Source organism: Alnus glutinosa, chromosome 4 (assembly GCF_958979055.1).
Source record: "Alnus glutinosa chromosome 4, dhAlnGlut1.1, whole genome shotgun sequence".
Lineage (NCBI taxonomy): Eukaryota > Viridiplantae > Streptophyta > Magnoliopsida > Fagales > Betulaceae > Alnus > Alnus glutinosa.
The window spans coordinates 32,887,997-32,912,326 of NC_084889.1; the positions used below are offsets into that span (position 1 = coordinate 32,887,997).

The 24,330-nt window shown below is 37.4% G+C and overlaps 1 protein-coding gene and 1 non-coding gene across 2 annotated transcripts; both read left to right on the plus strand.

Annotated features, from left to right (window-relative positions):
* Positions 1-9,836: 9,836 nt before the first annotated feature.
* LOC133865209 (eukaryotic translation initiation factor) lies at positions 9,837-18,260 on the plus strand. Its single transcript, XM_062301574.1, has 9 exons — positions 9,837-10,284; positions 11,778-11,849; positions 12,422-12,517; positions 13,497-13,673; positions 14,944-15,041; positions 15,812-15,899; positions 16,002-16,352; positions 16,445-16,699; positions 16,805-18,260. Exons 1-9 carry the CDS (start codon positions 10,102-10,104, stop codon positions 17,849-17,851), a joined length of 2,367 nt encoding a protein of 788 aa, XP_062157558.1. The 5' UTR covers positions 9,837-10,101; the 3' UTR covers positions 17,852-18,260.
* Positions 11,020-11,125, plus strand: LOC133867546 (small nucleolar RNA snoR103). Its single transcript, XR_009900101.1, has one exon. It is a non-coding gene; the product is annotated as a small nucleolar RNA snoR103 (small nucleolar RNA).
* Positions 18,261-24,330: the final 6,070 nt, after the last annotated feature.

Below are 24,330 nucleotides of genomic sequence, written 5' to 3' on the forward strand. Positions count from 1 at the left end.
AGTGAGCGACAAGTACGAGAGTGTGCTGGAGGGTTCTGGTCCTTATGGAGTGTTTGTTCTTTTGGTTCTAGAGCGGGTCGGGCGGTTGAGTTCAAAAAAGTGAGGCTGGATTACATGAAATTTACTTGGGTACCCTTGGTCTGGGTGCTGAATTAGTGACCATAAAGGAGGGTATTTTGGGGATGTGAGGGGTACTTTCTGTGGCGGTGGGCCGGTGGCTGTATGAAGGAAACTGAGTTTGGGGATTGACGTGGCGGAATCGTGGGCAGAGTGAGTGAAGAGGTGGCAGCTTGGTGAGGAGTTTATGGTCCGTTTGGGTGTTGAATACGAATACTATTCGAATATATTGCGCAAATTACGAGGTTTGACTTTGTGAGATAAAATTTGAAAAAATTTGAAAAAGTTAAATAAAATATGATTTATTTTTGAAAAAAGTTGAATATTATTCAACTTTATTCAACTTTTTATACGAAACAAACACACCATTAATTATACGTGGCTATTGGTATGGTTAATTATATTCATAGCCTCTCATTCCTGCTAGGCCTATTTAATGTGGTTTTTAATAAAAATTAATTAATTTTCATGCACTAAATACTATGGGACCACACCAAAAAATGAAGTAGTTATGAGATAAAAATATAATTTTTAATATTTATTTTATTGTAAAGTTCTAAATCTCTTGCTTTATTAGTTAAATTCTTTTTTTTTCTTTTTTTAAATAAAAATATTAACAAATAACTTATTAAAAACTGTTTTTAGTTTTATCTCATATTATAATACTATTTTTAAAGAAACAAAAAGTATTTTCTAAGGGCTCTATCCTACACGATTGATTGAATGAATGATTTTGGGGATTCTTTATATGCACTTTAGATAATTTTACTGACAATTTGCTTAACAGAAAACAAATATTCCATTCGAAGAATCTTATATTATTGTAAGAACAATGATGGATGATGATCTATAAATGCCTAAACTATTTTGCTAAGTAATTAATTAGAGCTAACATTATTGCCATTTAAGATGCAAAGAACCCCTTCTTTGCATCTCCTTGAAGGAGACTCTCTTGCTCCCTTTGCACTTACTAGTCATTTGCTCCTATGGTGGGGGACTTTAGTTTCAAGTTGACCTCTTAACTCTTATGTTTCTTGGTCAGCCACCAAGGTCATAGCTAATCTACGGACACATATTGTTGCTAAATGAGTCGCTTTTCTTCTCATAGTCATTATAGAAGTATTTACACGTTTCTTCCTTTTATTTTCACTATAAGAATCAAGATTGAAAAAGATCATGATCTCTCCCACCCCTTCCTCTTGTTATTCAGGAAAAAAAAAGACGGCCACAAGATAATCCATCATAAGAAACATATCAAATAATTAGCATTGATCTCTGATTCTCTTACAATTAGTTAGTCAAATTGCACGCAATTTAGTCGGCCTTACTTTTTGAATAATTTTGAACTAACAACGCAATTAAACACCGCATCCAAACTATTCAAATATCCAAACTATCCAAATTGCATGCAATTGGAATAGCTTGCTTAAAAGGATCTCAATTGTTCATATGTTAATAAACAACAGTTAAAAAGCACGAGAAGAACCAAAACTATGGTACTAATTACACATAAACGCATAAATATTATAACAAAGAAAACAAAACAAGGATAGGCATGAGTACATAGTTAGATTAATTAGTTCCTTAATTCGCTCCTATATTCTAAACCATTTTAAGAATTCCAAAGTAAGCATGATAATTTTTAGAGGAAAATTATAGTTGACTATCCCTTATAATTTATAGGACCACATCAATGTTGACAAGATGATGCTCTATCATGGCTTATCTCTTTGTAATTTTTGCATATGTTTGTGTATATACAAAAATTTCACTACATTGAAAAAAGACCCCCCAAGTATATTAAAGTATGCTATTCACCTAAGCCTTCACCTAAATACTAGTTCAACACTCTTTCTATTAATGCAGGTGATTAAACCCACCACCTAATAGAAGGTATTTCCTAGCTAGCTAGAGAATGTCTTCTTCTTCTTTTCTTTTTTTTTGTCCCTTTTTTTTTTTTTTTTTTTTTTTTGTTCTTTTTCTATTTATAGTGGGGCAGGGGAAAATGAAAATTATACGAAAATAAAATATAAATGCGACAGAGCTTTTATAAGAGCAGTTGGAAATTGGTCAAATAAATGACATGGCCCATCAAAGTAACTGATAACGCCAACGAAGGCACTAAGAAAGGAAAAAAAATTCCGTAAACAGAACAAAAGCCAGAAGTATTTACAACACTAATAATAGAAAAAGGTCAACACATAAAACTAGTAAAAAAAAAAAAAAAAGTTTCACAAAGAATAGAAAATTACAAGAAAAATTAAAAAGACAGCAAATAAAAACACTGAATAGTAGCATCTACGAATGGTATATACCGGTGCGTGAAGACCACTCGCCGGCGATGGGTGCCATGAGGTAGTGGACAACCATAGAAAATCGGCGGCAATGGTGAAAGGCAGAAAAAAAAATCGTCAATGCACGACTAAGGGCTACTCACGCGTCGACGCGGGTGGGACACGCGCTCACAAGTAAGACGAAAGCTCCTCCGGGGGAGTGTACAGTAATGGATAGTGGGTAGGCAATAAATATTCTCAATTTGATAGTGTGGCCGGGGTAGGAATTCTCTGCAAGGCTCTACCCTGCACTTAAGTGTTTCTCCCAAGTCCCAAAGGTGGTCGTTGGGCTTGGCCGCTTAGGTGTATGGAACTACTAGGCTAGCAGCTTTGGACCCTTCTTGGTGAATTGGTCTACCAAAAGGTATTACTTTTTTTTCTTTTTTATTTTTTTGATGAAACAAAAGGTATTACTTTTGGTTGTGCAGAGAACCTCCAATGAGAAAGCTTAAAACGAGATAAAGATGCAAAGGCAGAAAGAATCAAATACAGTGAATGATTTTGTATGAAACAAAACTAATAATTCTCTGGTTCAAAAATGGCATAAAGCACCACGAGCTTTCCAGATCAGGCTGAAAAGGCCCAGAATCCTTGTCCCTATCACCCCTCGAAGCTCTTTTTCACAAGGAGATTAAAAAATAAAAAATAAAAAATAAAAAATAAAAAAAAGGCCCACATGAGCGAGTGAGTGAGTGAGTGAACCCAATCTACATGAAAAACCCACCAAACAAACAGAGCCCAAAATAGCAAAAGCTGAAGGGGTGACGTAAGGGAGTACGTACCAAATCGGAGCTATTGAAAGCTGAGGTTGACCGACACGTGTGGGTTGAGGGAGTCGCTGTCGCGTTGAGATTCAGCCTGTTGATATGCACGAGACCGCCGACTGTCAGAATGAAGTGCGGGGCCCACAGCCGGTTGCCGGTGTAGTTAGGGCGAAGGAGTGGGGAGCTGCTCCTCGTGCTTGTTTGGAAACGTTGGTGTTTTAGGAAACCGGTGGAATTTAGGAAAATCTTTTTTATCTTGTTTGTGCAATGCCAATTTTGTCCTTGTTGGATTCTTGAGTCCAAATAGTGTCATTAATATGGAACTGAAATTAGTATTCCCTATTATTGATTAGCTAAAATTGAGTTTGGATTCAGTTTTAGTTAAAATTTAGGGTCAAATACATTTTTGTCCCATGTGACTTAATAATTTTATTTTTTTGTCCTCTATGGTTCATTTCGTTTCACAAATGGTACGTTTGTTATGGCAAAAGACGAAAATAGTACTTCTGTCCAAACTTCCGTCAAAAATTTGAGAAAGTCCACGTCAACATCTATAAGGTGTTGGTACGTGTTCTATGTATTAAAAAAAAAAAAACTGAAAGAAAAAAGCTTCAAAATTTTATTTTATTTTTTTAAAAAAAGAAAAACTTCAAAAACAAAATCATTAAAAAATTAAAAACAAATGAAAAAAATAGAGAGGGTGGCTCGACCACCCCCATGGCCCAAAGGGGGTGGTTCGGCCACCACCAAGGGCTAAACTCCCTAAACTTTTTCTTTTTTTGACTCTTTGACCTCGTGGGGGTGGTCGAACCACCCCCACGGTGGTGATTCGGCCACTCCCAATGGCTAAACCCTCTAAACTTTTCTTGTTTTTTTTTTTTTTTTGGCTCTTTGGCCTTGTGGGGGTGGCCGAACCACCCCCAAGGGCTATAGAGGTGGTTTGGCCACCTTCAGACCGGCCAAAGGGGTGGCCACCCTATTTTGCCCTCAGCCACCCCTTTTTATTATTATTATTTTTTAAAGCTTTTCTTTTTTTAAGTTTTTATTATTTTTAGTTTTTTTTAATTTTTAATTAGGTATAAGACACATGTCAACACCTTAGAGGTGTTGACGTGGACTTCTATCAATTTTTGACATAAGTACCATCTCCGTCTTTCACCATAACCAATGTATCATCTGTAATACAAAATGAACCACATAAGACAAAAAATAAAGGCTTTAACCCACTGGGGGGTCAAACCTATTAAACCCTAAAATTTAATTTGTTTGGATTGGAACATGTGTCTAATAGCAAAATATAAGAAACACGTGTTTCAATCTAGACAAGTTAAATTCTAACTGAAATTGAACTCAAGTTGAATCAAATACAAAAAAAAATGTGTTTCAATTCCAACCGATTTATTTTCAACTCAAACTGGACCTAAGCTAAGGGTCCGTTTGGGTTTGCGATTTCAAAAAGTGCGATTTAAAATAACGATTTTAAAATGTGCGATTTGAAAAAAATGATTTTTAAAAACGCAATTAAGCGTTTGGCAAAATCGCAGTTTAGCCTTTAAAATCGCGAATTTACCTTTAAAATTCTGCGTTTTCAAAAAAGCACCATCTTATCTGCGATTTGAAAAAGCAGATTTTCTGCGTTTTCAAATCGCAATTTTTAAAAACGTAATTCCCAAACGATCTATGTTCTGCGATTTGGTTTAAAATCGCACTTATTGTCTACGAAATCGCAATCCCAAACGCACCCTAAATCTACGTGCATATAATTTGAACAGTGTATGAACTTGTAAACTCAAAATTTAAGCCCTATGGAGCTAAAAATACAGAGAATTTCAATATGAATTCACATATATAAAACATAAAACGATCCAAACTCAAAATATAATTTATAAATCATTTTTTAAAGATTTTCTTAGGTTTTTGTTATATCTATGTAACAAGATTTTACTCTATCACAATTTGACCATTTAAGAATTTTTACATTAACCCTAAATTGAAACAAAAATTATTGTTGGACAAACATATTATCATTATTAGGAGTGTACAAGCAGAGCGGTTATTAATCGCTAATAACCGCTAACAACTGTTAACCGGGTAATCAAAAAATCGAAAATAACCGCAATCAGATAACCGGATACCCCGATTGCATTTACCGGTTATAGGATTTTAGGAAACTGATTAATAATCGAGTAATTGGTTTATATATATATATTACAAATAAAAAAATGTAAATAATTAAAAATATATAACCTAATTCTGAGTTTTTGACCTAATTTTCTCTCAGACTCTCACTGTCACTGTCACGTCGTCGCCCACTCTCTGGCTCCCTGCTTTCCCTTCTTTTCTTATTTTCTCACGTCGTCGCACACTCCTAGGCCGAGTCCCTCTCATGATCTCATTTTCTTTTTTTAAGTGTCCCTATGTTTGGTTACTGAGAAGAGTGTAAAGAAAGAAAATAAATTGAAATTTGGTCTTGGTATTCTTGTTTTGGTTTGAGAATCGAGATTTTAGTTTTCTTGAGATCCACATGGCTAAAGTTCTAAGATTCAACGATTTGAATTTGTTTTACTGTATTTTCTCATGCGCCAAAAAGAGTATACATTTTTTTTTTGCTAGAAGTCTATAATAAAAACAATTCTTGATTATGGATTTTATTGATGAGAACGGATTAATTAATAGGTATAAGATTTTTCTTATTTTGGGTTTTATGTTTTGGATTCTTTAATCAGCTTTGTGTCTTGGACTTCCCTTTGTACCAAGTTATATGTGGCAGAGAAAAAATGTGAAATATATGATTCATGGAATGAATTATGCATCTGCTGGTGCTGGGATTATATTCTCAAGTGGTTTGGAATTGGTATGCTTTCCACTATTATTTTTGATAAACTTGAAAATCGGCTACCCGTTTAATAACTGGATAACTAGTTGTTGGTAATAACTGCAACTGTTGCGGTTGCGGTTATGAGAAAATAACCACAACCGGTTATACACCCCTAATCATTATCCTAATTATCATAACCATGTTCTCTAGGATCAAAGGCATGAGTAAGTCAAAAATCCATGAGAGAAAACAATTTATTTTTAAGTTATTGTAGATTGGTATAAATTTTTTGCTATTATTAGTCTTACCCAATTTTTTCGCAACCAATAGCAATATGATTATAGGTTACAACTCTAAAAAGAGGAAAATATGGTTTTTATAAAAATTAAAAAAAAAAAAAAAATCATAAATACATAAGATTATTCCAAATTAGATAAGAAGCATGTATATGATATTTTTATCACAAACATTGAGCTATATATGAAATTAACAAAATTAGTCTACACCAAACTCATTCATCACAGCATACAACTCTCAATGTTCACCCAATTATGCACTATATTTCAATTCCTTCCACAAACAACAGCAAGCCTTCCAAACGCCCATTCTCTTCTAAGTGTTCAAGTTAGGATTGGCAAAACGAGTAAACGTGTCGATTTGGGTCGACACGAATGACTCGCCAATCCATTTAGGCCAACCTGAATCCAACATGATTAGTTAAACGGGTTGTGCAGGTTAACCCGTTGGGTTGGCGGGTCAGCACATATAACTAGTCGGGTCATCAGCGGGTTGGTGGGTTAACCCATTTATGCCCCGGTCTCGCTTAGTCTAAACCCAAATCCTATAACTTCATGACGTGTTCGTGTCGAATTCGCGGGTCGTGTAAAAGATTACCAACCTTAGTTCAAGCAAAACAACCTATATTATTGCCTGTTGGAAAAATATAATAAAAGTAGAGAAAAATACGAAGGCAACAAAATTTAGGGCTTCAAGATTGATTGCGACGACAATATCTTTAAAATGTATTTAGTCAGATCCTTTAACACTTAGAAAATGGACATAAGTGTGTAAAAATATGAAGATTGCCCTACTTAATTGGTGTGAAAATAAAGAAATTTATAGATTGAAGTTGGCAGTTTTGTTTATTGAAAAACAATTTAATACCCATTAGATCAAATTTGGTGTTTCATATCTTATGTGATTTTATCACCTTAATTATAATTATGATGCATGGATATAATAATAATTAGCCTATTGACACCTTGTAAAAAGAAAAAAAAAAAAAGAAGATAAAAGATAAAAAGAGATACTATTGACACTTTAAAGTAGTTTCCAAACATTATCTTGCATTATCAACATTAAAAAACAAAATTGTCCCATAAGAGTCCAAGTTAAACCCCGTTATATAAGGTTAGAGTTTCTAATTTTGATAATCAAAAGCTTAAATTTCTACATTGCAACAAGTAAGACCAATTGTCTACTTTTCCGGTAGTGGGAACGCATTGCTTACGTGTATAACATGATATTTTGTCAAGTGTTATGTTTTAATTGGTTTGACGTGAGTTTATTAACAATTAACATGTTATCTATTAAGAAACTGATGAGAAAATCCGACAGTTAGCCTTATTTGTATAAAGCAAAAGCTTATACCTTTAATTGTCCGAATTAAAAACTTCGATTCCTATTTGTCTCAAGGTTTGAGTTTATAATTTTGATAATCAAAGGCTTAAATTTCTGCATTGCAACAAGTAAGACCAATCGTCTACTTTTCCAGTAATGGGGTTGGATTGTTTACGTGTATAACATGATCTTTTGTTACGTGTTACGTTTTAATTGGTTTGACATAAGTTTATTAACAACTAACATGTTCTCTATTAAGAGACTGATGAGAAAAAAAAATTAGACAGTTAGCCTTATTTGTTATCAAGTAAAAGCTTATACTTTTAATTGTCCGAATTAAAAACTTCGATTCCTATTTGTCTCAAGGCTTGAGTTTGTAATTTGATAATCAAAGGCTTAAATTTATGCATTGCAACAAGTAAGACCACTCGTCAACTTTTTTGGTAGCGGGGACACATTGCTTACGTGTTACAAATGGGGACAAATAACATGAGATTTTTGTCACTCGTTACATTTTAATTGGTTTGACTTGAGTTTATTTATAGCTAACATGTTATCTATTAAGAGACCGACACGACAAAATTAGACAGCTAGACTTATTTGTTATAAAGCAAAAGCTTATTATACCTTTAATTGTTCGAACTAAAAACTTCGATTTTTATTTATCTCAAGGTTTGAGTTTCTAATTTTGATAATCAAAAGCTTAAAACTTTTTCGGTATCGGGGACACATTGCTTACGATGTTGCAAATGGTGACAAATAACATGATATTTTCGTCACGTGTTGCATTTCAATTGGTTTGACGTAGGGTTGGCAATTTTTGACACGACCCGTGAACCCGGCACGAACACGACACGAAAATACAGGGTTTGGGTTTGGGGTAATCGGGTTCGGGTCATAATCGAGCCAACCCGATTATGACACTGTTATAATCGTGTTTGGCGGGTTGACCCGCTGACACGATTACAACCCGTTTGATTTATAAAAAAAAAAAAAAAAAACAAGAAAGGGTCGAAATAAACCCTAGCAGTCGCATCTTTTCTTTTCAGTCTTTTTTCACTTTCTTTCACGCCTCCTCTAGTCCTCTCCGGCTCTCCTTCAGCCATTTCAGAATTTCAGATGTTTCACCGTTCACGCCTCCTCTGATCCTCAGACGGTCAGACCCTGAGCGATCGTCGTCCCACTCGTCGATCGAGCACTGGCTGAACGCCCTCCTGATGAGTGATGGCCCCGCTGAGACGGTCGAAGGAGTAGCCGGAAACAACGAAACCCAAGTCCGATCCGATCAGTCGCCATCTGCGACTCTGCATCTTCTTCCTCCGATTCGTCTTGTTGCTGAGGATCTTCGACGATGTTGAGCTCGTCGATTTTATCTTCGGAAGTGGAAATGTCTTCTTGGGCATCGGAGAGGAGGGGGTTGGAGTCCACGTTGTTTTGTGAGTTGGTGAAGTAGTGGTTGTGGACAGTGGTGAGGTTGAGCTGGGGCCGTGGGGCGTGAGAGGCTGAGATTGTGTTGTTTGCCAGTGTTTGGGGTATGCGGAATGGGGTTCACAACAGGTTACCCGGGTCGTGTTCGGGTAACTCGATTGGCATACGGGTCGTGTTCGGGTTCAAGATATCGACCCGATTAATAATCGGGGTCAGGTTCGTGTTGAACCCGATTGTGCAATCGGGTTGACACGAACCCGACCTGTAAACCCGAATTGCCAACCCTAGTTTGACGTGAGTTTATTAACAACTAACATGTTCTCTATTAAGAGACCGATGAGAAAATTAAGCAATTAGCCTTATTTATTATAAAGGGCAATTTTATACCTTTAATTGTCCGAATTAAAAACTTGGCCTTAAAAAGAAACTACTATTAATCAGAAAGGCATTAGATTTTATAAGGATTAGGCTGGTTTTTTTTAATGGCGTGGCCAAAAATAAAAAGCCATTAAGAGTGGGTAGCAACAAGAATATTCATGTAATTAGAAAGAACGAGGGCAGATTCGTCAACCCAAAAAAGGGTATCCAATTATGCTATCCATGACAACCAAGGACACCGACGTAATTCCGTAATTCCGTTTCCTACTCTGAGAATACCGAAAAAACCAAACTCGCCAAGGAATAGAAAACCAAAGCTCAGCAGAAAAAGAAAAATATAAAAAAGACAAAACAGTAAATTCAGCATACACACACTCACCTAAAGAAGGGTTTGTTTGCCTCTCCACCGGCCTCCTTTCTTCTCTTCTCTTCTTAGCTCTCTCCCGCAGAAGAGAGAGAGAGCCCCCCATAGCCGCTCTCTCTATAAATCCCTCTAAAAGGCCCCTATTCCTTCTCTGATTCAGCGTATCCCACAGCTGAATCTTGTCTCTCGTAGTTCGTAATCGGACGGCGGAGATTGCTTGTTTTTCTTGTTCTTGTTCTTCTTCTTCTTCGTGTTCTCGCTGAGCGAAAGATCCGAGGTATGCAGCAGGGTGATCAGACGGTGCTGAGCTTGAGACCTGGTGGCGGTCGCGGCGGCAGACTCCTTGGTCCCTCCTCTTTGTCTTCGGCTTCTTCCAATTCTTTCCCTGCTTTCGGTTCTTTTTCCTCCGATCTCCCTCTCCTGCGTCCTCATGGCGGCGCTCCTCCTACCTTCTCTCTGAAGGTCTTTATCCAATCCCTATCACTCTTTTTGGATCTGGGTTTTTCGTATGTTTTCGATATATAGATGTATACGTGTGTGGGTCTTGATTTTCTTTGGTTGTTATTGTTTGTTTTTTTTTGATTGGGATGGTTTGGAATATGATTTGCTTTTGTTGTTTTTTCTATTGGGGTGGAGTTGTTATTGAGAAAGATATTGGTTTTTTTGGTTTGAATTGGGTTATGCGCAAGAATGGGTGGATTAGGATGTGTGAAATTTTGGATCTTTTAGTGCGAGTATGTTTGTATTGGTGGTGGGGGGGGGGGGGGGGGGGGGGTTTAAATTTTTTTGATCTAGATCTTATATAAATTTTAAGGGTCTCATGGGTTTGGTTAGTTCCAACAATTACTGGGTTGGTGTGTTTTAGATTTGTAGTACACTTTTGTGTTTGTGATTATGGGAATAAATTTGGCACTTTTTTATTGTTGGGGAAATCCCTTTTTGCTTTTATGGGTGAAGAACGTATAGGGTTTTTCTTTCCAAAGTGAGAAAGGGACATTAAAAAAAAGCGAGCCTGACTGACGCTTTTACTGTTTAATCTTCTTATTCGCGTTGTTGTTTTTGTTAGTGTTATTAACTAACCAGTAATGGGAAAATAGTCGTTTAATGCATCAAAATGGTATTTTGATGTTGAGGCTTTCGTTAGAGGGGTTAATGTTATGTAATAGTTGAGGTTAATGTCCTAATTCTTGGTGGGCCACTCAGTATGTGTACCTGCTGTAAATATGGACAGACATTAATATGTAGGCTTTAGGTGGGCATTTTGTGAGTTTCGTTTCTGCCCATAAAGGACCTACAAACACGGGATTTTGATCAAAGAGCCGTTCAGTTCTGCATGAGAGAGTTAGGTACACTATGTCTGCAGTCTACATGATATTGGACCTATGGAATGAGTCATTAGTCCATGCCATTTGACAGTTGGCTCTTTTGTAAGTGATTTAGCATGTAAGTTGGAGTTTTTTTCAGTGTGTTTTTACAGGCTAGATTCATTGAGGATGGGGATTGTGAGCATTATCAGTGTAGCTGTTTTAATATACGGAAGTTGTTGTAGGCAGTCTTGTAGTGACTCTTTGTTGTACTTTTGGCATCTTTACTAATTTTATTTCGTGGGATCGTCAAAATGTCAAGAAGATTCTTCTACATAGAGCGTGATTTCACTATCTTATGTGAAAACCTTTTAATTCCCATTTTTTGTCCCAAGTATTTTGATCCTTCTTGACTTGGAGTAGAACTTTGCAGTCTGTTGAGTTATTGATGTATATTTGTAAAAATTAGTGTTTCAAAGTATACCATGCAATTTATAATCTAATTATTTGTGGTAGTTAACTGAAGTATTTATGCCCGTATACTTCCTTTTTCCTTGCACTTCTCTTTAAAGCCTTTTTATATTGTATGTTGACTATTGAATCATAATGTGATTGAACCTTATTGACTCTTTAGTTGTTTCGTTGTTGTAGACTGGAGACGCGCGATTTGAGAGTCGTGAGCGCGTGCGGTACAATCGTGACGAGCTATTACAGCTTAGAGAGGTAATGAATTAATTCGATGCTGTTGATGCTCAAATGTGTTTTCGTGTTTGATTGCATTAATATTTTTGAACCTCCCAAAATGGAATAGAGGACCAAAAATATGGGATGGAGGGAGTACTAGATTTGTTTTCATTGCCTTTTCTTTTGGTTGCTATGGATGAATGGGTCAATTTGAGGTGATAAAATCAACACAATATTCTTGATTTTATTGCTTCTTCCCCCCACCCAACCTCCAATGCCATCAACGTTCACACAATATTCTTGTATTTTACGTGCAGGATGTGGTTCATATAAAATGCTCTTTCCTTTCCCTTTCTCCCTCCATTTCTTTTCCTATTCTCATGCCTCCCATGTTTTATTTTTGCACAAGAAATAAATAAATAATGAAACATGACTTCCGTTATTTTTTAGTTGTTCTTTTTTAATTCTTTTCATGTATACTGCTGTACTTTTGGGTCATTTGAAGAAAATAGTTGGATCTTCATGTTGTTGTTGGAGACAAAATTTGGATCTTCACATTTTCTTGCAATCTATGTTAATATTTGAATGATTATTCTACCTGCTTTTTGCAGGCTGTTGAAGTCCCTGATGATATTCTAAGGATCAAACGAGAAATTGATGCTGAATTCTTTGGTGAAGACCAAAATTGGGGACGTGTAGAAACCACTGTGAGTTTATGTCCAACTTTGAGTTCTCATCCCCCGCTCCTCCCCTTTTTCCACAAGGATGACAAATGTTGTTAAAAGCAATAGGCGCCCTTGAGTGCCAAGGCTTTATGGTGCATAGTGCAACCATGCCCTTGATTAAAATAAGGCGCACATTTTTAAGGATATGTCAAGTCTCTTTTGTTCTTTGAGTTTGCTAGACAGGCATGCTACATTGCAGGATTGTTTTGTTGAGTTGGTGATCACAATGCAGTATAACTAAACTGTTAAAATGCTCGGTGTAAAAGTGCTAAATATTTTTTGATAAGTGTAAAAGTGCTAAATATTAAGGACAACGAATCTTTTTTAGACTACTAAAAATTAAGAAAAGAAAAAGAATCAGTTCTCTGTTTTGGGTGAAACAAAGCTCTCTTACAAAACTGCATCTTTCTTTTTGTTTAAATGGGTTGGGGGGATGGGTGCTAGTGGTGGCTACTTTAAATAAGGCCCCCCAAAAAATTGTGTATGGTTTAGTGAACTGGTTTTTATAATTAATTCACTGTAAATTTTAATTGGTATCTAATCCAATGGTTATTTTTAACCGAATCAAACTTTCTTAAATAAAATATAAGAAGCGTGCCTTTGAGCACCTAGCGCTTTGCGAAAGAAGCACACTTGAGGTGGGGGAAAGAAGGATTTTTCTCAAGCGCATGTAGGCACTCTTTTAATGACACTCGGGGGGTGGGGGACTGGCCAATAGATTTAATGGAAGGCTAAAAACTGATCTTTACATATAAGTTACTTGCTTTGCACTTCTTTTACTGATCTTTGTATTCATAGTTTGTGATAGTAAAGATGGTTTTATTCGTTTTTTCTTTTGCTTTGAAGTTTTCATATCTACTTCCTAGTATGTGAATGGTCATTTTATTAACTTCTTTTTCTTTTTTTTGTCTTCTTCTTCTTCTTCTTTTTTTTTTTTTTTATAAAAATTTCTCTTCTCCAGCCACCACCTCAATCTCAGAGTCGTTATTCTGAGCCAGATAATCGTGACTGGCGTGGCCGGTCAGCACAGTTTCCTACCTCTGGAGATGCCAAGGAGTTTGGTGGTCGTTTTGATTCCAGACAGCAGGAAGACAATCGCCAAGACCAACTCAACTCCCAATTTGGAAGGGCCCAAGGGGTAATTAATATATAAAGAAATAATAATATTATCCTGTGTACTTAGGGGCGCCTTACACTTTTTTAATAAAATTTTCTTACTTATCAAAACAAAAAAATATTATATTTCTACATTTCTTAATACCTAGGTCTGTAATGTTGAATTTTTTGAAATCATCTTTATATGAGCTTCACTATAAACTAATTTTTATTTATTAAAACAGTTGTACTGATTGAAATTTATTTCTGCTTGCGTATCAAAACTTCTTGTGGTATTATTATAAGTATACTATGTTCAAAGTGTATATTGTTGTGTTGTTACTCATGCAACTCTTGTTACTGATATAACATATATTTAATTAATGGAAGATTTGTATACTGTGATCTTGGTCTGATTACTTCTTGCCTTACAGTACTGCTCAAACACTTGGCAACTATTACCGTGGGAATTGCTGACATACTCGGAACTTAATAAGCCGGTTACTAGATTTTGTTTTGTTTGGTTTTTTTCCTCATATTTTTAAAATCTTTTGATAGAAGCTTTTCACCATGCACCTCTCTGAGGATTTACTTGCACATAATCTGTAAGTACAGTCTTATTTTTTTCTTGATCCTGTAATGTGTGGTACAGTATAGAAAGTACTCCTACAATATGTTAGCTCTTCTCATACTAGGAACAAGATGCACGTTCTTAAATTGAAGCTACATGTTATGAAGTTCAATTGAAAGCTTTTCAAATGAAAAAAGCTTGTAAATGGCCTTTTGGAGCAGTGAAGAAAGTATGGGACACTATTCTTTCATTGCTCTCAGCTATACCTTATTCTTGATACAAAGAAATGCTGTTTTAAATAAGTATATAACATCTCCAATATAATGCCAGTCACATGTTCTGTTTTATTTTGAAATTGTGAACATGTGAGTAGTTTGTTGGACATAAGGCCTCTTAGGGAAGTGTTGGTCTCGTTCATGTGTTTGTACTGGCTTATTTCTGCAATATGTTTGCTTTCTAGGCAATAAGTGTTTTTGCCTTTTAGTATCATTCTTAAAATCTCAACAAGGTGTTGAGAGTATGCTTTCATGGTACATATTATTTTTGGATCTTTGTTAGGTGATATTTTGATATGAAGTCTGGACTTATTACACTTACATGATAGGTTGATAACTTGATCATGTATGATCTGTGCTTAATAATCAAATTTTTGCTCTGTTTTGTTTGCACTTTTTAGAATCTGATTTTTGTATTTGTTGCTCTTTATTTGCACGGTGTTTAGTTTTATTGTTTTCATTGTTAGGGAGGACCTGCTCCTGCTCTAGTCAAGGCTGAGGTGCCATGGTCAGCGAGAAGGGCAACTCTCTCTGAGAAGGACCGTGTATTGAAGACTGTAAAGGGGTAATATATCATAGAGATCTTTAGTTTTCTGCATTAAATATCTCCATTATCATAGTTAATGTGGATTGTTAACAAATTGTTACAAAATGGAGACAGGTTATTGCACTTTGATTTCTGTAATATTTGTTGTCTGACCTTTTGGCATTCCTTCAAATGTTGAAAGTCTGGGATGCCATCTGGAAAATGCTTTAGGTTCTTGAGACTTAAAAACATTCTTCTTTAAAAAGGGGTAATTATTGCACCTGTTATCTTTACGTAGGTCAAACTACGGGATAGGCTACAACTAACACAATTCATGATTTGAGGACATAGATAGATTTGATCACATTATAATGCAGCAAAATATGCATAACTCCCATACAACCATTTAAAAACTAATCTAATTCAGTTTGACACAAATAAAAAGTGCATGCATGGTCCCCCACTGTATGGTAAATTTAAGCATTGTTGCAGGAATGCAGTTTAGAAGTGTCAGACACGAAACTGGCAACTAATGATAGCATTTTAAATCAGTAAATATACATGTCAATCATCAACTGTGTCATGCCCATGAAAGGAAATGTTTGTGTTTAATGAAGATGAGATTATATGATGGGACATTATTCCTTCCCCTTTATTAACAGCATTAGATGTAATAACCTTTGTGCCTGTTTATGCTATCTAGCTGTTTCTTCAAAAAGGAATTAACCCCCCCGGCCGCCCCCCCAAAAGCATAGCCTTGGTTTAAGGACTTTTGAAGGTTGACATGACTGTTTTCTATTCTTATGCAGGATTCTGAACAAGCTCACCCCTGAGAAGTTTGATCTGCTTAAAGGTCAACTTATTGACTCTGGCATTACATCGGCTGATATCTTGAGGGTTAGTCTTAAATTTAATAATCTATATCTGAATGCTTCTACTAAATATTTTGTTTAGTTTTATCTCATGTTAAGTTAGGCTCACAGTTGATTTACTATACAGGGGGTTATATCGCTAATATTTGAGAAGGCCGTGCTGGAACCCACATTTTGTCATATGTATGCTCTTCTGTGTTCTGATCTTAATGAAAAGCTTCCTCCGTTCCCATCTGAAGAAGCTGATGGTAAAGATATTACTTTCAAGCGAGTCCTTTTGAATATCTGCCAGGAGGCTTTTGAAGGTGCTGAACAACTGAGAGAAGAAGCAAGGCAGATGACTGCACCTGAGCAAGAGATGGAGCGTCGAGATAAAGAAAGATTGATCAAGATTCGTACGCTTGGAAATATCCGGTTAATTGGAGAGCTCCTGAGGCAGAAGATGGTACCTGAAAAGATTGTTCATCACATTGTTCAGGTTCTAATTCGATCTCTCTCTTTGAGGCTTGATTTAAATATAATTTCAAATTATTTATAGTTTTTTCATGGTTACTTGTATATGTGCAACAGGAGCTTCTAGGAGCATCTGCTGCATCTGATAGTAAGTCTTGTCCTGAGGAGGAAAATGTTGAAGCCGTATGCCAATTTTTTAACACTATCGGTAAGCAGCTTGATGAGAGCCCAAAATCACGGCGTATAAATGATCTGTACTTTAGCCGATTGAAGGATCTGAGCACAAACCCTCAACTGATCCCACGTGTAAGGTTCATGCTTCGTGATGTTCTTGATTTGAGGTCTAACAATTGGGTTCCTAGACGTGAAGAGGTAGACATCCTAATGTCATCTTTATTCTAGATAGATCATCAACTGATATAAAGATGTGTTGAGTTATAATTTCTAATCATCTCTTTACTATCTTGGTTTTTGCAGGTAAAAGCCAAAACCATCACTGAGATACACACAGAAGCAGAGAAAAATCTTGGATTGCGTCCAGGTGCTACTGCAAGCATTAGGAATAGTCGTGGTATTGTTTCTGGTGCTCAAGGGAATACCAGCCCAGGGGGTTTCTCCATGGGCCGACCTGGCACTGGGGGTTTGATGCCTGGAATGCCTGGAACCAGGAAGATGCCTGGAATGCCTGGATTTGATAATGACAACTGGGAAGTGCCTCGAAACCGGTCAATGCCGAGGGGTGATGGCTTACCTGCTGGACGTGTCCAGCCACCGTTAATTGGCAAGTCACCATCACTGAACGCAAAGCTCTTACCACAGGGCAGTGCTGGCTTCATCAGTGGGAAGACTAGTGCCCTATTGCAGGGCAGTGGGCCCCCTCCTACTCGCCCTTCCGACTATGGTTTTGGTGCAGAGCCTGCATCTCAAGTCCCTGTACCTGCTAAACCTGTTCCTGCTGTATCTGCACTTCCCCTTACTGAGAAGCCACAGGCGGCACCAGCTCCAAGGTTGAGCTCAGATGATCTTCAGAAAAAAACTGCCTCTCTTCTGGAGGAGTATTTCAGTGTCCGGCTTTTGGATGAAGCGTTACAGTGTGTGGAGGAACTAAAGTCTCCAACTTACCACCCCGAGTTTGTCAAGGAAGCTATTTCCCTTGGACTAGAGAAAAGTCCTCCCTGTGTCGAACCAGTAGGGAATCTTCTGGAGTATTTGCTTGCTAAGAAGGTTCTTACGCCTATAGACATCAGGACCGGATGTTTGCTCTATGGCTCAATGTTGGATGATGTTGGCATCGACTTGCCCAAAGCACCAAATAATTTTGGTGAAATAATTGGGAAACTTGTTTTTGCTAGGGGACTGGATTTTAAGGTGGTCAATGAGATCCTTGAGAAGGTGGAAGATGACCGGTTCCAGAAAGCTTTACTTGAAGCAGCACTCCGGGTTGTTAGCTCCACTCCATCTGGCCAAGGTGTGTTGGACTCACAAGCATCTGATATTGAGGCCTGCAAGAGTCTGCTCTTGTAAGCCTACCATTTCTTTGCATGCATGAGGACATCAAATTTCCATAACCAGATGTACCTCCCGTTCTTGAAGAGAGCAATTTGTACTACAACAATATGTGATAAGCCGATAAGGTGGTGGGGCTGCAAAAGCAGGTGATTTATATCATATCAGAGATGTATATTTTTTCCAGAGGTCATAGCAGTGTGTTATTGAGGAAAGAAATCAAAAACCATAAAAATGCCATGGATTTTGTTCTCGGGTATTTTGGCTAATGATTTGCCAAGTGGCTCGAGAAGAGTGGCCCGATTACGGGATCAGTTGTTTTGTTTATTCGATTAGTTTTTCCATCATTTTTTATTGTCTTGACTGAGTAATTTAGTTTATAAATTCTGTGTTTTCACCTTCCATTACTTAAAGATGGAGGAAACCATTCTCTTTTTTGATGTTCACATTAGCTTTTAATTCTTACTTCTGTTGTGTTCTGTTGTTAGCACTAGTATCGGTTAATGATGAGCTAGGTTTTGTATCAATCCTTCTATGTGTTCCATTGTGGTTAGTTACTTTAGGGTTAGGGTTAGGGTTGTCCATTTATGTACTATACAAATTTTTTCTTCAAACTGGTTAATCGTATCCGGTTTATTAAATCTGCCTATATATGATTCTAATATGTTTTTTGAACATATCAGTTGGAAGAAATTCTTGCAATTCAGTTTAGAGGAAAATTGTCCAATCAAATTGAAAAAAAAAAACAAAAAAGGAATAAGTTGCAATTTACCTAAAAATAAAATAAAGTCAAAGATCAATCCCCCACCAATAAAAACAAACTTGGGTTGCACATCGATTTGAATCAATCAAGACAGATGGATCTAATGCTTAAGGTGTGGTGAACTGAGGAACGGATTCGGATCTCTAATAATTCGTTGTTTGGGTTGTTAGCAATTTGTGCAGTAAATGTGAGTTTTTGCGAGATTTATCATTTATATGTCTAAATAGGTGGGCATTGCCAGATAAGCGAGTTTCATATTTGTTACCGGTATTGCAAAAGAACTGTTCATTAAGTAAGATTAATCTAATCTTAATGATATAATTTCACTTTTGTATTATTTTTACTATTAATTTGACAAAGAAGCGAACCAGCTTTTGAATTAGAACTGACCCAAATTTGGGTTTAAAAAAAAAAAGAAAAAAAAATGAGAACTCGCATCTTAAAATTACTAAAAAAAGAAAAGAAAAAAAAAGGAGGAATGTTAGCCACGTTTGATAATGGTTTTAAAAGTGTTTATATATATATATATATATATATATATATATATATATATATATATATATATAAATAAATTAAAATAGAAAAAGTGTTTAGATGTGATATATAGGTGTGAAGTGGTAGGACTAGGATCCACATTTGAAAAGCTTTTTGTGCTTTGAATTGTTTGTTAATGATTTTGAAAAAAAGATTTTTTTTTTGGGTTTAAAATAAAAAAATATTTTGTATTTTGAATTGTTTGTTAATTTGTTTTTTGTGATGCTACACCTACAACAATTTTACAACCCTATGCCATATCAAGGAAAATCAGGGAAAAAAAAAATGCATCACCATCATCGACGATTATTTGTAATTATCGCAACATTTGCATCATGTATTTGATGTTATTGCGGTTATTAAATGTGGTTATTATCCGTTATCCACGTATTAGAACCTATTTTAAACAATTTTGAAAAATAATTTAGGCCGATCTTTAGTGTTTTGGGCTTGTTTATTTATTTATATTTTTTAAGCCCTAATATTTTGAAAATGTATGGATTTCATTACTACTTTTACCTTTTTGCTTAAGTGTTACACGAGAAAGTAACACAACTAACTAAACCAATGTAAACATAACCTATATCTAATCCAAAACGACATCATTTTGATATTAAATGCTTAACCATTATTCATGAACATGGATGAGTTTGCCCGCTCGCCTTGCAAATAGGAAATGTGGCATACTTTGCATTTTCAGCTCCAAAATGGGCTTCTTTGCATCAATGTAACTCGAGTAATGCTGGAAACTATTTTTTTGTCATTTTTTTTATCCTTTCAAAGTTGATGTGAATTTTAAAATTATTATTTTTTTTAGGATGAATCACTATTAGATTTTAAGCTAATAATAATTTGAAAAGTCATATCAACTTTAGTAGGATAAAAAAGATGATAACAAAAAATTTCCATAACATTACTCCAATGTAGCCTTGCCTTATGACCTTATTTTATTTTATTTTTTATTTTTATGAAAACAGAAGTCAAGGAGTTGGATTATGCTATTATCAATGGTTATCAAAAAGTCTTATAATTAATGGATATTCTTAAAAAAAGATGATGCAAGTAAAATATAAAATCATATTTTTTATATATACAAATTTTCAATGAATTTATTAAATATAAGAAGTATATATTATATATAATGGGTATCGGATGCGATTAATAACTGCATCCGCATTCACATATATAGATAGTGGATGTAGGCGGTTAATATCCACCTGCATGTACACCCTTAGCCACAAGTGGTCATGACCATCCCCAATCGGTAACTCTATTGACTTGGTGTGTCCATAAGAGAGATTAGGCAATTTTTTATTTTTATTTTTTTTTGAAAATGTAACTCTTTTACAATTTATTGACATGTAATAAAATGGTTTTAATTGTTTTTGTTGAGAGAAATAGTATGTATTGAATCACAACAAAATACTGTACATGAGAGGCCTATATATAGGCTAGTACATAAAGGACGTATATACAACGTAGCCCATGTGGGACAATACGAATATAATCTAACACCCCCCCTCAAACTCAAGGTGGAGTGCAAGAGACCATCTTGAGGTTGGACACAAGATCGCGGAACCGCCCTGGAGGATGAGACTTTGTGAAGAGGTCCGCTAACTGATCATGAGACGTGACAGAATGAAGTTGTAGAGAGCCCTGAAGAAGGTGATGACGGACAAAGTGACAATCAATCTCAATATGTTTGGTCCGTTCATGAAAGACATCATTATGGGCAATCTGAATAGCACTTCTATTATCACAGTAGACAGGAGTAGCGGAAGAAAAAGTGACACCCATATCTTGTAATAGCCATCGCAACCAAAGGAGCTCCGAGGTGGTGTCAGCCAAAGCACGATATTCTGCCTCAGTGCTAGAGCGAGCAACAACAGACTGCTTCTTACTACGCCAAGAAATAAGAGAAGTGCCAAGTAGAAAACAATAACCGGTGGTAGAGCGACGATCTGTAGGATCACCTGCCCAATCAGCATCAGTATAAGCATACAACTCAAGGGGAGACAGAGAGGAGAAGTGGAGCCCATGAAATAAAGTCCCCTTGAGGTAGCGAAGGATGCGAAGGACAGCAGAGAAATGAGTAGAACGGGGAGCAGCCATAAACTGACTCACCTGATGTACAACATATGAGATATCAGGTCTAGTAACAGTAAGATAAACAAGGCTACCAACCAAATGCCGATAGAGAGAGGGATCACGGAGAGGCTCGCCATCCTGTAGATTGAGGCGGATATTGAGCTCAGTCGGTGTGTCGATGATCTTACAGTCTGTGAGATTGGCCCGTGAAAGCAGATCGGATATATACTTGGCCTGTGTCAAATATAAACCATCAGAAGAAGAAGAAATCTCAAGACCAAGAAAATAGCTGAGAGTGCCAAGATCCTATATCTCAAAATGATGACTGAGAAACTGTTTGAGCTCCAGAATACCAAGAGAATCATCGCCAGTGATAATCATGTCATCAACATATAACAACAGAAGAATGATGCCTCGATCTGTGCGGCGAATAAACAAGGCAGAGTCATACGAGCTGATGGAGTAGCCAAGACCAGAAACAGTGGCGCTAAATTTAGCAAACCATGCCCGTAGAGCTTGCTTTAGACCATAGAGAGCCCGACGAAGACGACAGACCTTGTTCGGAGGAGAAGAGAGGCCAGGAGGTGGCTGCATATAGACTTCTTCATTGAGATCGCCATTAAGGAAGGCATTTTTGACATCCATTTGAGAAAGTGACCAATGTCGAAAAGCGGCAACAGCCAATAGAGCACGCACAGAAGAGAGGCGAGCAACAGGAGCAAAAGTCTCCTCATAATCCACACCATACTCCTGAGTAAAACCTCTGGCCACAAGACGAGCCTTGTATCTGTCAACAGTACCATCAGAACAACTCTTGATTTTGTAGACCCACTTACACCCAACAACAGACTTTCCTCGAGGCAAGTCAACCAGATCCCATGTATGGTTCTTGTGTAATGCATCAAGTTCCTCTTTCATCGCGTCCTGCCAAAGAGGGTTAGTGGAAGCCTCACGATAGGAGTGAGGTTCATGTAAGGCAGCTAAGGCATGAAAACAATGAAAGTCCTGGAGATGAGATGGAAGAGACTTTACCCGAGTGGATCGGCGAAGAGCAGGTGGGGAGGCAGGAGCCGGAGCCTCGGATGGAACAGAATCTTGGGACTCAAGCGTAGCAACATCATGAGCATTTGAAGACTGCGGCTCAAGCGAGGAAGACTCGGGACAAATATCACTAGAGGTAGAGTGAGAGAGAGACGTCTCAAAAAGTGTGGTAAAGGGAGGAAAAGAGGGCATACAAAATTTCTCAATGTCGTGAAATAACTTATGCTCCCAGAAGACCACATGACGGGAGATGCGAAGGCGGTGTAACACGGGATCATAACACCGATAACCCTTTTGTTCTACCCCATACCCAAGAAAACAACATAATCGAGAACGAGGCTCGAGTTTGGTACGTTCATGAGGTTGGAGCAAAACAAAACAGGCGGAACCAAAAACACGGAGTTGATGGTAAGTAGGAGAAGAGCCAAACAACCGCTCGTGAGGGGTACAATGTGCAAGGAGAGGTGTAGGCAACCTGTTGATAGTGTAGACAGCTGTGAGAGTGGCTTCACCCCAAAAAGGGGTAGGAACCAAAGAGGAAAGAAGAAGAGCACGAACAGTGTCTAGAATGTGCCGAAGTTTACGTTCAGCTCTTCCGTTTTGCTGTGAGGTGCCTGGACAAGACAAGTGAGGAACAGTGCCATAGTGTTTTAAAATATTTTGAAAAGCTTGTTGAGTATATTCTAAGGCATTATCAGAACGAAAAGCTTTAATGTGTTTAGAAAACTGGGTCTCAACCATTTTTGCAAAATTGCGATAGATATCCAATAATTCAGAGCGTGATTTCATTAAAAACACCCAAGTGTAACGAGAAAAATCATCCACAAAAATCACAAAATAGCGTGAGCCACTCATACTAGGAACAAGGGAAGGCCCCCAAACATCAGAATGAATTAAATAAAAAGAAGTAGATGCGATAGACTCACTATTATTAAAAGGCAAAGCTGGTTGTTTCCCAAGTTGACAAGAAATACAATCAAAAGACTTATTGGACACTGAACCTAATAAACCTTTAGAAGCTAAAACCTGTACCCGAGACACAGATGCATGACCAAGACGCGAATGCCAAAGAGCAAGAGATGGCGGCGATGAAGTGACAGCAGCAGAGACACCGGGGATGGAAAGGTGTAAGGAGGAAAGCTCAAACAGTCGCCCAATTCTACGCCCGGTCCCAAGTGTCTGGCCCGTTCGAGGATCCTGCACATACACACCAGAGGAGTCAAAAACAAGTCTATAGCCCAATTCACACAATTGCCCAACAGATAAGAGATTAAAAGATAATTTGGGCACATGAAAGACATCAGGGACAGAAAGGAAATGCGTATGAACAGTGCCTAAGGATTGAACCGTCATAGAAGAGCCATCAGCTGTGTGAATTAAAGATGTATGTGGGGGAGGGACAGAAGTGGTAAATGAAGAGGCATATGGCGTCATATGGTTGCAGCAAGCGGAGTCAAAAAGCCAAGAGGAAGATTTACCTGGCAAAACGGAGAGGACAGAGGAAGATACATTACCAGAACGAGCGAGGACCTGGTTGATAATTGCCTCAAAGTCAGCTGAAGATAAGGTGAGAGTAGATCCGGTAGAGTCGCCAGAGGGAGCAGCTGGGGCAGCCGAAGAAGAAGCACTCTCAGTAGTGGTAACAGCTGCAGCATGTGTAGAAGATTTGGCCTTGCGCCAACATTTGTCAATGGTATGCCCACGACGGCGACAATAGCGACAAAAAGGATTGTCACGATTCTTGGAGGGTCCACGAACAGACCTGTCAGAGTGCTTAGTCTGAGGAGATGGAGCAGCTAATACAAGATGAGTATGCGGAGTGTGCTGAGAGCGCAAAGTAGACAATCTGGTCTCCTCTCGAACAAGCTCACAGACAGCCTGGTCCAAAGTGGGAAGAGGAGAGCGATGCAAAAGTTGCCCACAAACAGGCTCAAAATCATCCCACAGAGCCATCAGAAACTGATAGAGACGATGCTAGTCCCTGCGGGCAGCATACATCTGAGCATCAGTAGGGTCCCTCCAAGCAGGATCAGAAAGAGCCAACTGATCCCATAAGAACTGCATGTGAGCA